Source organism: Echiichthys vipera (assembly GCF_963691815.1).
Source record: "Echiichthys vipera genome assembly, chromosome: 20".
Taxonomy (NCBI): domain Eukaryota; kingdom Metazoa; phylum Chordata; class Actinopteri; order Perciformes; family Trachinidae; genus Echiichthys; species Echiichthys vipera.
Window position 1 is genome coordinate 22,239,237 of NC_139845.1, and position 11,635 is coordinate 22,250,871.

Below are 11,635 nucleotides of genomic sequence, written 5' to 3' on the forward strand. Positions count from 1 at the left end.
AAAGAGCAAAAAGAAGTGAGACAAATTTCTTGCCAAATTTTCCTGATGGTGAAAATGCAGATACTCTTGAGTCTGTTAGAAGACAGCTTGAAAGTGAAGCAATCAAAAGGCTTCCGGACTCAGCTGATGTGAAGAAAATGATGGACCAGACATTTTCTTTGCGACGTAAAGAAATCATGGAAGAACAGCCTCCAGTTAAAAGGATGATGGAACGCTGGCCTGCGCTGTTCACAGAAAGTCAGGTATGTCCCACTGACACTGCACTACACTGAACCACACCACAAGTAATAATTATTTTCATTGTAGATTACTCTGTTTCATTATTTGAATGATTAATTGATTTATCATTGAGTAAATCTGGTCATTACTTTTTGATAAATGTATTGTATATGACATCCAAAGGACCTTATTTAGCTACCTAACCCTATTTGACTGTGTTTTATTGTTTCTTAAGGTGTTTGCCGAGTTCTACAGAGTCGCTAGTAAGAACCTCAAGAAAGACTTCTACGAAGCTCTAGACCACCATACCACTCGTCTCATTGACCTCTTCAAATCCAAAAAAGGAGTTGTCGGTCAATCACTTGATCGCCTCCTCCAGCCAATCAATACACAAGTAAGTGTTGTTTCAGTTTCTTAATCATTACCACCTTATGGTAGAGTGCTTGCAAGCTTCAACTAGGCCTACAGCTGCTACTACAGTACAAGTAATTCTTTAAAATTTAACATTGTAACTTGAGCACATATTCATCCACAGACATTTTTTCACAAATAAGTTTGCTTTCATATAGTCTTCTGCTTATTGTTTTTTGTCATTTTTTCCATGAGACGAGTGACATCACCACAACACGCACTGCTGTCCTGCAATGTCTGCCCCTGTTTCTTGGTGATAAGTCAGGCGAATTCTTCCTCAGTTGCCGAGTAAGTACATTTATGATGGTAATGATATGATCATCGTACAGTGCACATTTTAGGACGTCATCAGACCTCAGGTTCGGTTCATTTCAGAAAAAACAGCATTCTATATAGCAATATCCCCCAAACTGAGATCAAGTTAGGTATTATAGCCTGTACTCACACTTTGCAAACAAAACATATTTAAATGGGGATGTCACAACATTTAACAAGTGACATATTTTTAATCAGTTGGGAGTTACAAACAAATTTGATGACTCACATGTGATGCTCAAGGAAAGCAATTTTCCATCTTAGTCTATGGTGAAAATGTTTTATTTCCATTTCTCCTGATATAAAATTTGGTTTAGAGGGTTATATCACTAAATTGCAACTACACATTTATGTTTAAAATGATTTTCAATGCATGCAAAGTTTGAGCCAAATCTGTTTTTTTAATGCTTTTTGTGCAGGTTTAGTACTGAAATGCAGCCATTTCTACCTGCTCATAATCTAAAGAGCTCTCTAAGACAGTATTCCAGAGTTGTGGTTTGTTCTATGTGATTTTGTGCAGACACTTTAATCATCAAAGTGAACACACTATAACTGTGAGTCTTAGCATCCTACCTGAATTTATTTGTGTTCTTTTATTTTTAATGAAGGATTCGAACACTACAGATGACTTCACCCAGGTGCCTGTTGGGGTTCTTAGAGTCATGACTGAGGACACGCCACCAGTGATTAACAGCATTGCAATCATCCTTGAAGGAAACATCATCATGGATGAGATTCCCACAACCTCTCAAGCACTTTGTCTTCTGTTCGGCTTAATATATGCACTCCATCTGGATTGCCCCAAAGGTATGAAGAACACATTTGAGTTCATCCAGAAGATATTGTTGAACCTCGGACCTCAAAAGCTCAGCCCAAGACTGCAAACATTAAAAAATGCTCTTTCGGGCTAGATGTTGTGGCTAGGGATAGCTATACTAGTTGTCTACATAAGTGTGGTGTGTGAATGAGTGTTGGTTTGATGGGGCTGAAACAAAACATTATTGAATACTTCGTACTTTTATTTTTATTGTACTGAATATTATGTTTCACTTGCATTTTTTTTAATGTTTTGATAATGAAACCGTGAAAGCCTCTTTTTGTGGAGCTGCAGAGGTATCAGTGTTGTTTTTTTAAAGAAATAACAAAGATGTTTAATACACAACACAGTGTTCCCTCTAACAAAAATGTATAATCGTCACAGTAACTGTCAAAAGAATGGCAGTGTTTTGATTTTGTTTGGTTTTTTGGTTCAGCCTCATTTCATTCCGTACTGATCTGGTTCAGTATTATGTTATGGGTGTTAAGTTACTGCTACCTCATAATTTCAGAAAGGGAGCAGGTACTTGGGGAGCCCACAGTATAAAAAAAAGGTTAATAGAGACCAAAAGTAAACCTGTAAGTATCTGTTGAGATACCTGCTTGTTGTATTTGTTTGCTGTTTTGTTTAAAGGCAGCAGAAGACATCCTTATGCAGATCACATGACCCTGCCATCAGTGCAGGTGTTATGTAATTTCCAGTGAGTTAAAACTGTTATATAGGGCGTACATTTTGTGATGTTTAGTATTAAAATGTAGTGTGCCTCTGTAACACAGGTTGAATATATCAAAGTTGTTAAAGAGCTGACTTAATTAAGCTGCTTTGAAGATGTGTGTATAAGTGCAGTTCTATGTAATACAGTTTTAATTATCGGGTTTTACTTAGCTTTTAAACTTTTACAGACTAAATGTTGCCAAGTCTGTTTGTTGTTGTGAGACATTCAGGAAAGTGTCCATTGTGAATCAAGAGCCTTCTGTTAGCTTACATCCAGACCAATCATTACACCTCACTCACACTCATTCTCACTCTTAAGTCTCACTCATTCTGTCATACATCACATACTGATTTTCACTCATACTGACATACGCTTTCTGTCTCACTCACACACACACTCACTCGCACACATGCATGCTCTTATACTCAGTCTCTCTCACAAACACATAATATTGAAGAAATAATTTAGAGAAAGACATAATTTAGCAGGAATTATTCAGCAAACTGCAAAGAAGGATTAGCCTCTAACTGGTTAGCATCATTTATTCTCCGTTTTCTCTCCCCTGCATTGACTGGCCTGGTTTTCTGCTAACAGAAGGGTTTGGACTAAGGCTCAACAATGAATCGCAGTATTAGCAAAAATCGCCATATGTAATTACAGTACAGTATATGTAATGTTTTGATAAAGGTCAAATTAGGTAAACCCCATTTAAAAAGTTTAAAGTGTATGTGGTGCTAAAGCGATGGTCTGACTTTCCATCTATCACCTGTAAATTGTTCAGCCAAACTTGACGTTTGAATGGTCTCTGTCTAGAGAAGTTTCAGAATGAACAGCATGTTGATTGTTCTTATTGTTGTTTACAAATACTGAAATAAAAAAAAAACATTTTCATAATGCCATTTTGTGAATCCTTATTTTAAAGTTGGCTTAACTAAGGTATGTTAAGTGCATTTATTTAAATTTAAGTACTGTCCACTTAATATGGCACAGTAATATTAACTTAATGTGACTCATCTTTATTGAGTTCCTGTCAACTTTATTGAAGTGGATTACACTAAGATACCTCAAGTAAAGTGTAGTACAAATTTCAAGTGATGCCCACTTGTTTTGGCAGAATATACTAAGTTAATATGACTCAAAGTATTTGAGTTGTAACAGCTTGATTTGAATTTAACTATAGTAAGATACATTAAGTTCTCACAACTTCAAAACAAAGTAAAGCTCACTTAAATATAATAATTTTACAGTACTTCAAGCAATTAAGTTTGTTTACTTACTTTTCCCAAGGTAATCGGTTTCCTAAATTTCTTTAAGTAAACTCAACTTGTTAAAATTTACAGTGTGTATATGTAATCGTTGATTTTGTTGAAGATCATTTTACTTGGGAGGCCAGTCTAGTCTATTTTAAGGTGTTGAAATTTGTTTATGAAATCAGTCTAAGTTTTTTATGGATTTAAATGAATTTATTTTTGGTTTGTTGTTGTCCTGTCTTCAGGGTGTGTATCAAGTTCCCTCAGTTATCTAGATTTGTCTGTTTATAGATGTTATAGATACTTTGAATCAAGAATTATTATTTTTGTGTTTTTATATCTGACAGAAGCTCATTATCAGAGATTGATCTTTTCTTTAAGACTTATATATTGTTCCATTAGAGTGTTATATTTTATATTCTTTATCTTATTTATTTCTCTACATTTAAATTTGAAAAAATCTTTTAAGCGATGTTTTAATACTTCCCATAATTCAATGTCGGATTTAGTTAATATTTTGAATTGTATTGTTTTATGGATTTCTTGTTTTAATTCTATTAATAAGGCTGGATCTTTGAGACATTGGGAGTTTAGTTTCCAGAAGCCTCTGGTTTCTGAGGCTCCAGAAGACAAGGACGTTTGGATCAACATGTGGTCAGAGAAATCATTAATTATTGTTTTATACTGTATAACGTTAAAGTGCTGAGACACATAAATACGGTCGATCCGGGTTTTTGTCAGAGAATCGAACCGGGTGTATTCGATCCCAACAGGATTAAGATATCTGCAAACATCTATTAATTTGAATTCTTGACACATTTCTCTTAAAAGTTTACCTTCATGGCTCAGTTTGAAGGCTGTAGAACTCACTCTGTCGTTAAAGTCAGTCACTGTGTTGAAGTCGCCACATAAGATGACTTTGTAACCGACCAGCAGCAGTTCTCTTAGACTTTAGAAAAGTTGAATTTTTTTGGGTTTTTCAGGAGCAGTGTACACTTATGATTTGATGTTTTTCTCCTTTTGTAAAAACGATCTACCATGAGCAGTCTACCAGGAATTAGTTCTCTTTTACGGATAATAAGGATGTCGTTAGTTTTAAAAAAGGTCCCCACACCATCAGCCTTACTTTCCCCAATCGAGATAACACTTACACCTTTGTGCCACATGCTGGATACCTGGGCTACGTCTGTATTGGTGCTCAGTCTCAGTTCCTGACAACATAAAATATCAAAGTCCGTTTTTAATAAATATTTCATTTTTCTCTGTCTAAAAGAACTGGACTGGATGCCACGGGCATTCCAGGATGAAACTTTAAGGAAGGTCATGGATGTTTAGAGGGGGAAGAGAAACTATGGTGTGGGTTTGTCATCGAGACACTTATTATCTGTTTGACCACATGAGCTACGAGCTCTTCTTTTCTTTTTTTCTTTACTTCTACAAATGGAGTTTCATCATCATCATCATAATCATTATTATCGTTTCGCTCAGGAGGAGGGAAATCAGGAGTAGGAGAGAAGGAGTCAGAGTTGCTGCAGAAAGACGAGCTCTCTGCTTCAACCTGCAGGTGCAGCGGGGAGCCGCGGGCTCACTGAGCATCAGTCAGCCCGATGGAGCTGATGTCAGAGCTGCAGCTCTCGCTGAAGCTGCTTTCACACTGGCTTGCAATTTGTAAGCTGCCCTCACCCGACGGGCTGGAGTCCTCCAGAGAGGCGTCTGCAGGCTGTCGGGTGGAGGAGCACTGGGCGCGGGCCAGTATGCTCGGACTCCTGTCGGGAGCCGGTATCTGGTGGAGGCACTTTTGCCGAGGACTGGCCTCGAGGCTGCTGCAGGTCTCCGGAATGCGTTTTCTGCTGCTGTTGTAAGACTTCTGGTGGGTGTTGCTGCTGCTGCTGTTGTTTCTGCTGCGGTTGCTGCTGCTGCCGCTGTCGTTGCTGCTGCTGCTGCTGTTGTCGTTGCTGCTGCTGCTTTGGTTGCTGCTGCTGCTGTGCTTCAGACGGGGGATCACCCTGCGGGGCGGAGTGAGGGGCGACAGGGTTCCCCCACTGACCGGAGCTCTTGGTTTTATTTACATATGATTGTGGACATGTGAAGAAAGTGTGGCCTTTTTCGCCACACAAGCTGCAGGATGCTTCGGAGTAGCAGTCCTTGGCTCTGTGGCCGAGGCTGCTACACCTCCAGCATTTTATGGTCGGTCACTGCCTCGCCTGGTGATCCGTGGAGCCACAGATGAAGCAGGACGTAGTCTGACCGGGATATATAATGCGACCGCTGTACAGACTGAGGGAGATGGAGTCGGGATCTGGAGTATGTGGCCGTCTGAATCTTCTCTTCACTGATGTGAGCAGAATGTTCACATCAGTGTGCATGTGTGTATTTTTTAAACAGCTTTTATTGTCAACATTATTATATTACAAGATAAATACCACAGGGAGGAGTCTAATAATGTGCACATAAATATACAGATTTCACTTTCATTTCTTAACAGCAAATCAACTGAAATCATGTGTCAGTGTTTTCCTCAGTGTTCTTCAAGAGGTGAGAAGTCTTTAGGAGGCATCACATGTCAGGTGTGATGGAAATCTCAGGCCTCTCACGTTTCATTCATTATCCAATTAATAAACTTGTTATTAAGGGAAAACGGAGAAAAATATGGAGGATTTAAAATGTATGTATGACTATTTAGGGCTTCCATGCGTTTGACTGCAGCATGTTGTTCCTTCACTGATCAAACAGAGGCTCTGATGTACTTTGATTTTACTTCCATTATTATGACACAATTAAATACAATCAACTTTATTGTTGTAATGGTGTTTGTTCATGTATGAATGTTAAGTCATATTTATAGCTTTGCCAGTCTGGTTCTGACATAAATAGTTGTAAACTATTTTTAATGTCTTTGAATGAAATGGATCAACACCGCTACACCGATACATCCGCTTCTTGAGGCAGAACAACGATCCAAAGGTCCACAAACTAGCATCCAAAGTACGTGTTAACACGGTCAGAAAACCGCGTGCCTCCACCTTTCCAAAGAGTTTACCACTATCTCTCCTTCTACGCTGCACTCGCACACCGGTACTTTCGGCACATCGAAAAAGACAGTTCTTAATGTGACAGGCCCATGTTAAGCATGCAATATGCAATAACAATACCAAAATAAATGATAAAATGAATAAGCACCAAAAAATGTATTCTCTTAGGAAGCATTTGGCTCCTACAGTACGGGGTAAACTTTAAGGTGTCCTATAAATCTGTCATGTACTGTATCTTAGAAAAGTGCCACACGGAGAAACACAAGGGACTGACTCAGCTGATCATCTGCATCGTGTGCATGAGACTCTGGAAAACACGATGCTTCATGAGCATTCACCACACAGTCATTGACAGTGACTCCGTGTGCAAACAGGCGCTCACCGAGCTCCGGAGGAGACGAACTCTGGACAAAACACAGCTCCTTCCATGGAGCTCTCTGAACTTATAACACAGCACTTTATAAAACCCCATAGACTTGATACGCACTTTAACGAACTTTGCACATGTAATTATTTTTCTATGTTCTTTTTTGAGTGTATATAACGTGTAAAGGCGGCAGTAGCTGAGTCCTTAGGTGTCTTGGCTGTGAACTGTAGGTTCGCTGGTTCAAGTCCCTGTGTTGACCATGTATGGAGCGTGGACTGGTAGCTGGAGAGGTGCCAGTTCATCTCCTGGGTACTGCCGAGCTGCTGTTGAGCAAGGCACCGAACCCCCAACTGCTCGGGGCGCTGGTCACTGGCAGCCCCCTCGCTCTAACATCTCTCCTTAATTGCATGTATAGGTCCTGTCTGTGCATGTGTGTATTTCAGACCTGTGTGTGTGTAACATGATTAATAATAAGAGTGAAAAAATTAAATTTCCCTGTTGCGGGATAAATAGAGTTCTTCTTCTTCTAAAAAATTTTGTCTTCCTTTTTTTTAAAATAGCAAAGGCTCGGCACCCCGGGGTGCGATATTTGGTTTGTGTTTTTATTGGGCAGGATCTGCAGCCATGTCTCTGAAGCTTCACTGTGAACCTCACAAATATGAAAGGACACTAAAGAGGCAGGAAGACACGAGGACACCAAGAAAGAAAGAAGAAGCAAAAAGGAAAGAACAAAGGAAAAGAATGGGAGAAGGGCTGCAGACTTTGGCACCGCCCACCGAAGCTCGCGACACATGTCCTCTATCGCGTCCGCAGTTCAGATGTAAATACAGCCGGTCGGACACCATCGACTCATTCGGTTCAAACACTCTGAGAAGCACGATGTCTGGCAGAGGAAAAGGCGGGAAAGGACTCGGCAAAGGAGGCGCTAAGCGTCACCGGAAAGTTCTCCGTGATAACATCCAGGGCATCACCAAACCCGCCATCCGCCGTCTGGCTCGCCGCGGCGGAGTGAAGCGTATCTCCGGTCTGATCTACGAGGAGACCCGCGGTGTGCTGAAGGTCTTCCTGGAGAACGTGATCCGTGATGCCGTCACCTACACCGAGCACGCCAAGAGGAAGACGGTGACCGCCATGGATGTGGTGTACGCTCTGAAGAGGCAGGGCCGCACCCTGTACGGCTTCGGAGGTTAAAGCGATGACGACCTGACGGAACAAAACCCAACGGCTCTTTTAAGAGCCACACACTTGATCTGAAGACACGCTTCCTCTCCTCAGTCCCATCCAACTCCGTCACCTCTGGTTCTTCACTGAACACAGAAGAAAGTCCCAACTGTGTTCATTGATTAAGTTTATTATTATTTCTTTATTAGCAGATTGAACAAACACAACACAGGCAGAACAGTATGGCATCATGCTGACAAAGATAGAAGTGTGTGTGTGTGTGTGTGTCTGTGTGTGTGTGTGTGTGTGTAACCAGTCAGTTCTCCTTTCAGTAAACAATACATATTAAATTACAAGGACATTACATAAAAATACATAAATACCTAATAAGATACAAAGGCATAGAGGAAAAAGACAATAAATGAGGCAAAAACAAATCCGTGTAAAGAACTTACATTAATACGTGGACCATACTGTTATACATCTTTAACAAAGGTCATGTAAAGTATCTGTGGTGTAATTACATTTGTTATTCATAATTTGGACTGACTCAAAATAGTTATGTAATTCAACTTTCAAGGGATTTTCAAGGGATCAAGGGATTAAAGTTTGGTGGAGATTTGGAGGATTTAGCTTCATGGATATGATGCTTCCCTTGAAGAGTAGTAAGATTCAAATCCACTGTATTGTTTAGTTTTGGTTTTCATAACAGGAAGAAAGTCCAAACTGAAGGATCCAAATGAAACGGGTCATGACGATCACGGGACTAAAAGCCTGAAGTGGAAACAACACAGATCCATTGTCTCACATTTCTGTTCCAAGTGTTGCTGCGTTAGGAACAAAACAGTTTGTTCTGTTTAGTGAAAGATCCATTTGTCTCATTAATGTTTGTTCTTATATTAACATTTGCATATTTAAATGGCATGCACACACACACACACTCACACACACACACACACACACGCACACACACACACACGCACACACACACACACACACACACACACACACACACACCTGTATTTAGTGAGCATCCATATCTGTATCCTGTCTTTTTAAATGGATAATGTGTGGACACTGCTTGAGTTTGACATGCAGACTGTTCCACAATTTCACGCCATACATTGAATTAAATGAGACATTTTTTTATAATTTCACATGTGTAATCTGTACACTTGACGTTTTTAAATGTAATGATACATTAGATTATATTTAGATTACATTAACTGTTTGAAATTCCAACAGAACAAATACTTTTAGCATTTTTTACTTTAAAAAATAGAATGGTCAACATGTTTGTGTGTATTTATTTAATACGAACATGTCAAATTCATCAACAACATAAAAACAATAGAAAACAAATAAACAACAGACAAAGCAGAATCTACTAAAGAAACTATGAAAAGAAAGAAAATAACAGTTACTTTCATTCTGTGCACAAAATATCAGAACAGATCAAATCCAAGCTCAGGTTCAGCTGAGAGTCTGAGGGTTGAATCTAATCAAATCTGTACTTCTCAACATGGATGAAAGGACGTCTTCATTTCTACACGTTTGTGAAACGATACAAGTGATAGAAAGAATAATAGTTGAAGGGGAATCTACTGTAAGATCCTACAAAGTAAAGTCACAAGTATTTAAGGAGAACGGAGCAAACACTGGACAAAATCTAAGGAACAAATATTAATGAGACCAATTCATCTTTCACTGTTTCAAGTAGTTATGTGTAATAATGATATCTAATCAAATCTAGAAATAATAATAATGAAATATAGAAAGCACCTCAGCGTTAGAGACACATGAAAGTGTTTTCTGTATTTCCTTCTTCACTTTTCCAGCCAGAGAGCCGCAGGACTCCACACAAACTGAAGCTGAGCACATTGATTTCACTCAGAATGTGACTTTATTTACATCTTTATCTCACACATCTTTCATTATGAACCTGTTGAATTGGGCTGGTAAATCTACACAGACACTCAATCTGGAACAGGAGTCTAACTGTCCAACAGGCCGAGGCACGGACCGTGTGTTTACCTCCACCGGAAAAGTCCTTTATTCAAACGAAATAAATCCCAATACTGCCGTTTTTTCGGTTTTGTTACATCCAGACACGTCTCTGCTAACTGCAACAACACTGAAACGTGTGATACAGATCACTTTTACACCCTTTCAGAGACCAAATGTGCAGTAAACTCGCCGCGAGTTGTCCAAAGTGAGCGTGTATCAGAGAGGTTTGAAGCCTCCTGAGATGAAATCAAAGAGTCCTTGTGACCAAACACGAGCTCAGTGTGGAGGGAAGGACCTTTTCTCGCTGCTACAGTAAAAACCGCGTTTTAAAAAGGTTACTTTATGTGAATTTAATCCCCAAACTGTGGCGGAGAAAACACAAAAGTGTCGCCACATTTCGGCAGGGCGGCGGAGCGGCTGTGGGAGTTGACTCTCCACGGTTCTCACGTGCTTTATAAATCTGCCTCCTGCCCTCGGCTCAGTCACTCTCAGACGAACACAGCACACACGAAGATGGCAGAAGAAGCTCCAGCAGCAGCTCCGGCGAAAGCCCCCGCGAAATCCCCCAAGAAGAAGGCTGTTCCCCGCCCCAAGAGTGACGGACCCTCCCTCCCGAAGCTCATCCTCAGCGCCGTGGCTGAGTCCAAGGAGCGGAAAGGCATCTCTCTGTCCGCCATTAAGAAGTTTCTGGCCGCCAAAAACATCGACGTTGTTAAGTCCAACAAACGCATCAACTCCGCGGTGACTTCTCTGGTGACCAAAGGGACTCTGACGCAGACCAAAGGGACCGGGGCCTCCGGATCCTTCAAGCTCACCAAGGTCGAAAAGGCGGTCGCCAAACCAGCGGCGAAGAAAGTGGTGAAGAAGAAAGCTCCCGTTAAAGCCAAGAAGCCCGCGGCGAAGAAGACCCCGGTGAAGAAACCTGCAGCCAAGAAAGCAGCAGCTAAGAAACCTGCAGCCAAGAAGTCTCCGGTGAAGAAGGCGGTGAAAAAGCCTGCAGCCAAGAAGAGTCCCAAGAAGGTGGTCCCCAAAAAGGTGGTGAAGAAGACCCCTGTGAAGAAAGCTCCGGCAAAGAAAGCTGCAGCAAAGAAATCCAAGAAGTGAAGCAGCTCCTGAATGCAGCACTCCGGTGCATCTAAAGGCTCTTTTAAGAGCCACCACAGATTCACTCAAGAGCTTTTTCCTTCCAACAACTTCTCCACTTTCTCTTTTTCTTTATTTACATCACAAGATCTCAGAGTATCAGCATGTGTAGTTTCACACGTTGATGCTTAAACTTAATATTCCTTTACACAGTTAAAGACCCATTATGTGATACATGGTAAATGACATCTCTACATG

At 40.6% G+C, this 11,635-nt stretch overlaps 2 protein-coding genes across 2 annotated transcripts; both read left to right on the top strand.

Annotated features, from left to right (window-relative positions):
* Nucleotides 1-8,005: 8,005 nt before the first annotated feature.
* Nucleotides 8,006-8,317, top strand: LOC310962491 (histone H4; the record flags this gene model as incomplete). Its single annotated transcript, XM_083934969.1, has 1 exon — nucleotides 8,006-8,317. One exon carries the CDS (start codon nucleotides 8,006-8,008, stop codon nucleotides 8,315-8,317), a length of 312 nt encoding a protein of 103 aa, XP_083791095.1.
* Nucleotides 8,318-10,807: 2,490 nt separating this feature from the next.
* Nucleotides 10,808-11,398, top strand: LOC310962481 (histone H1-like; the record flags this gene model as incomplete). Its single annotated transcript, XM_083934959.1, has 1 exon — nucleotides 10,808-11,398. The coding sequence occupies one exon, from the start codon at nucleotides 10,808-10,810 to the stop codon at nucleotides 11,396-11,398; it is 591 nt and encodes a 196-aa protein (XP_083791085.1).
* Nucleotides 11,399-11,635: the final 237 nt, after the last annotated feature.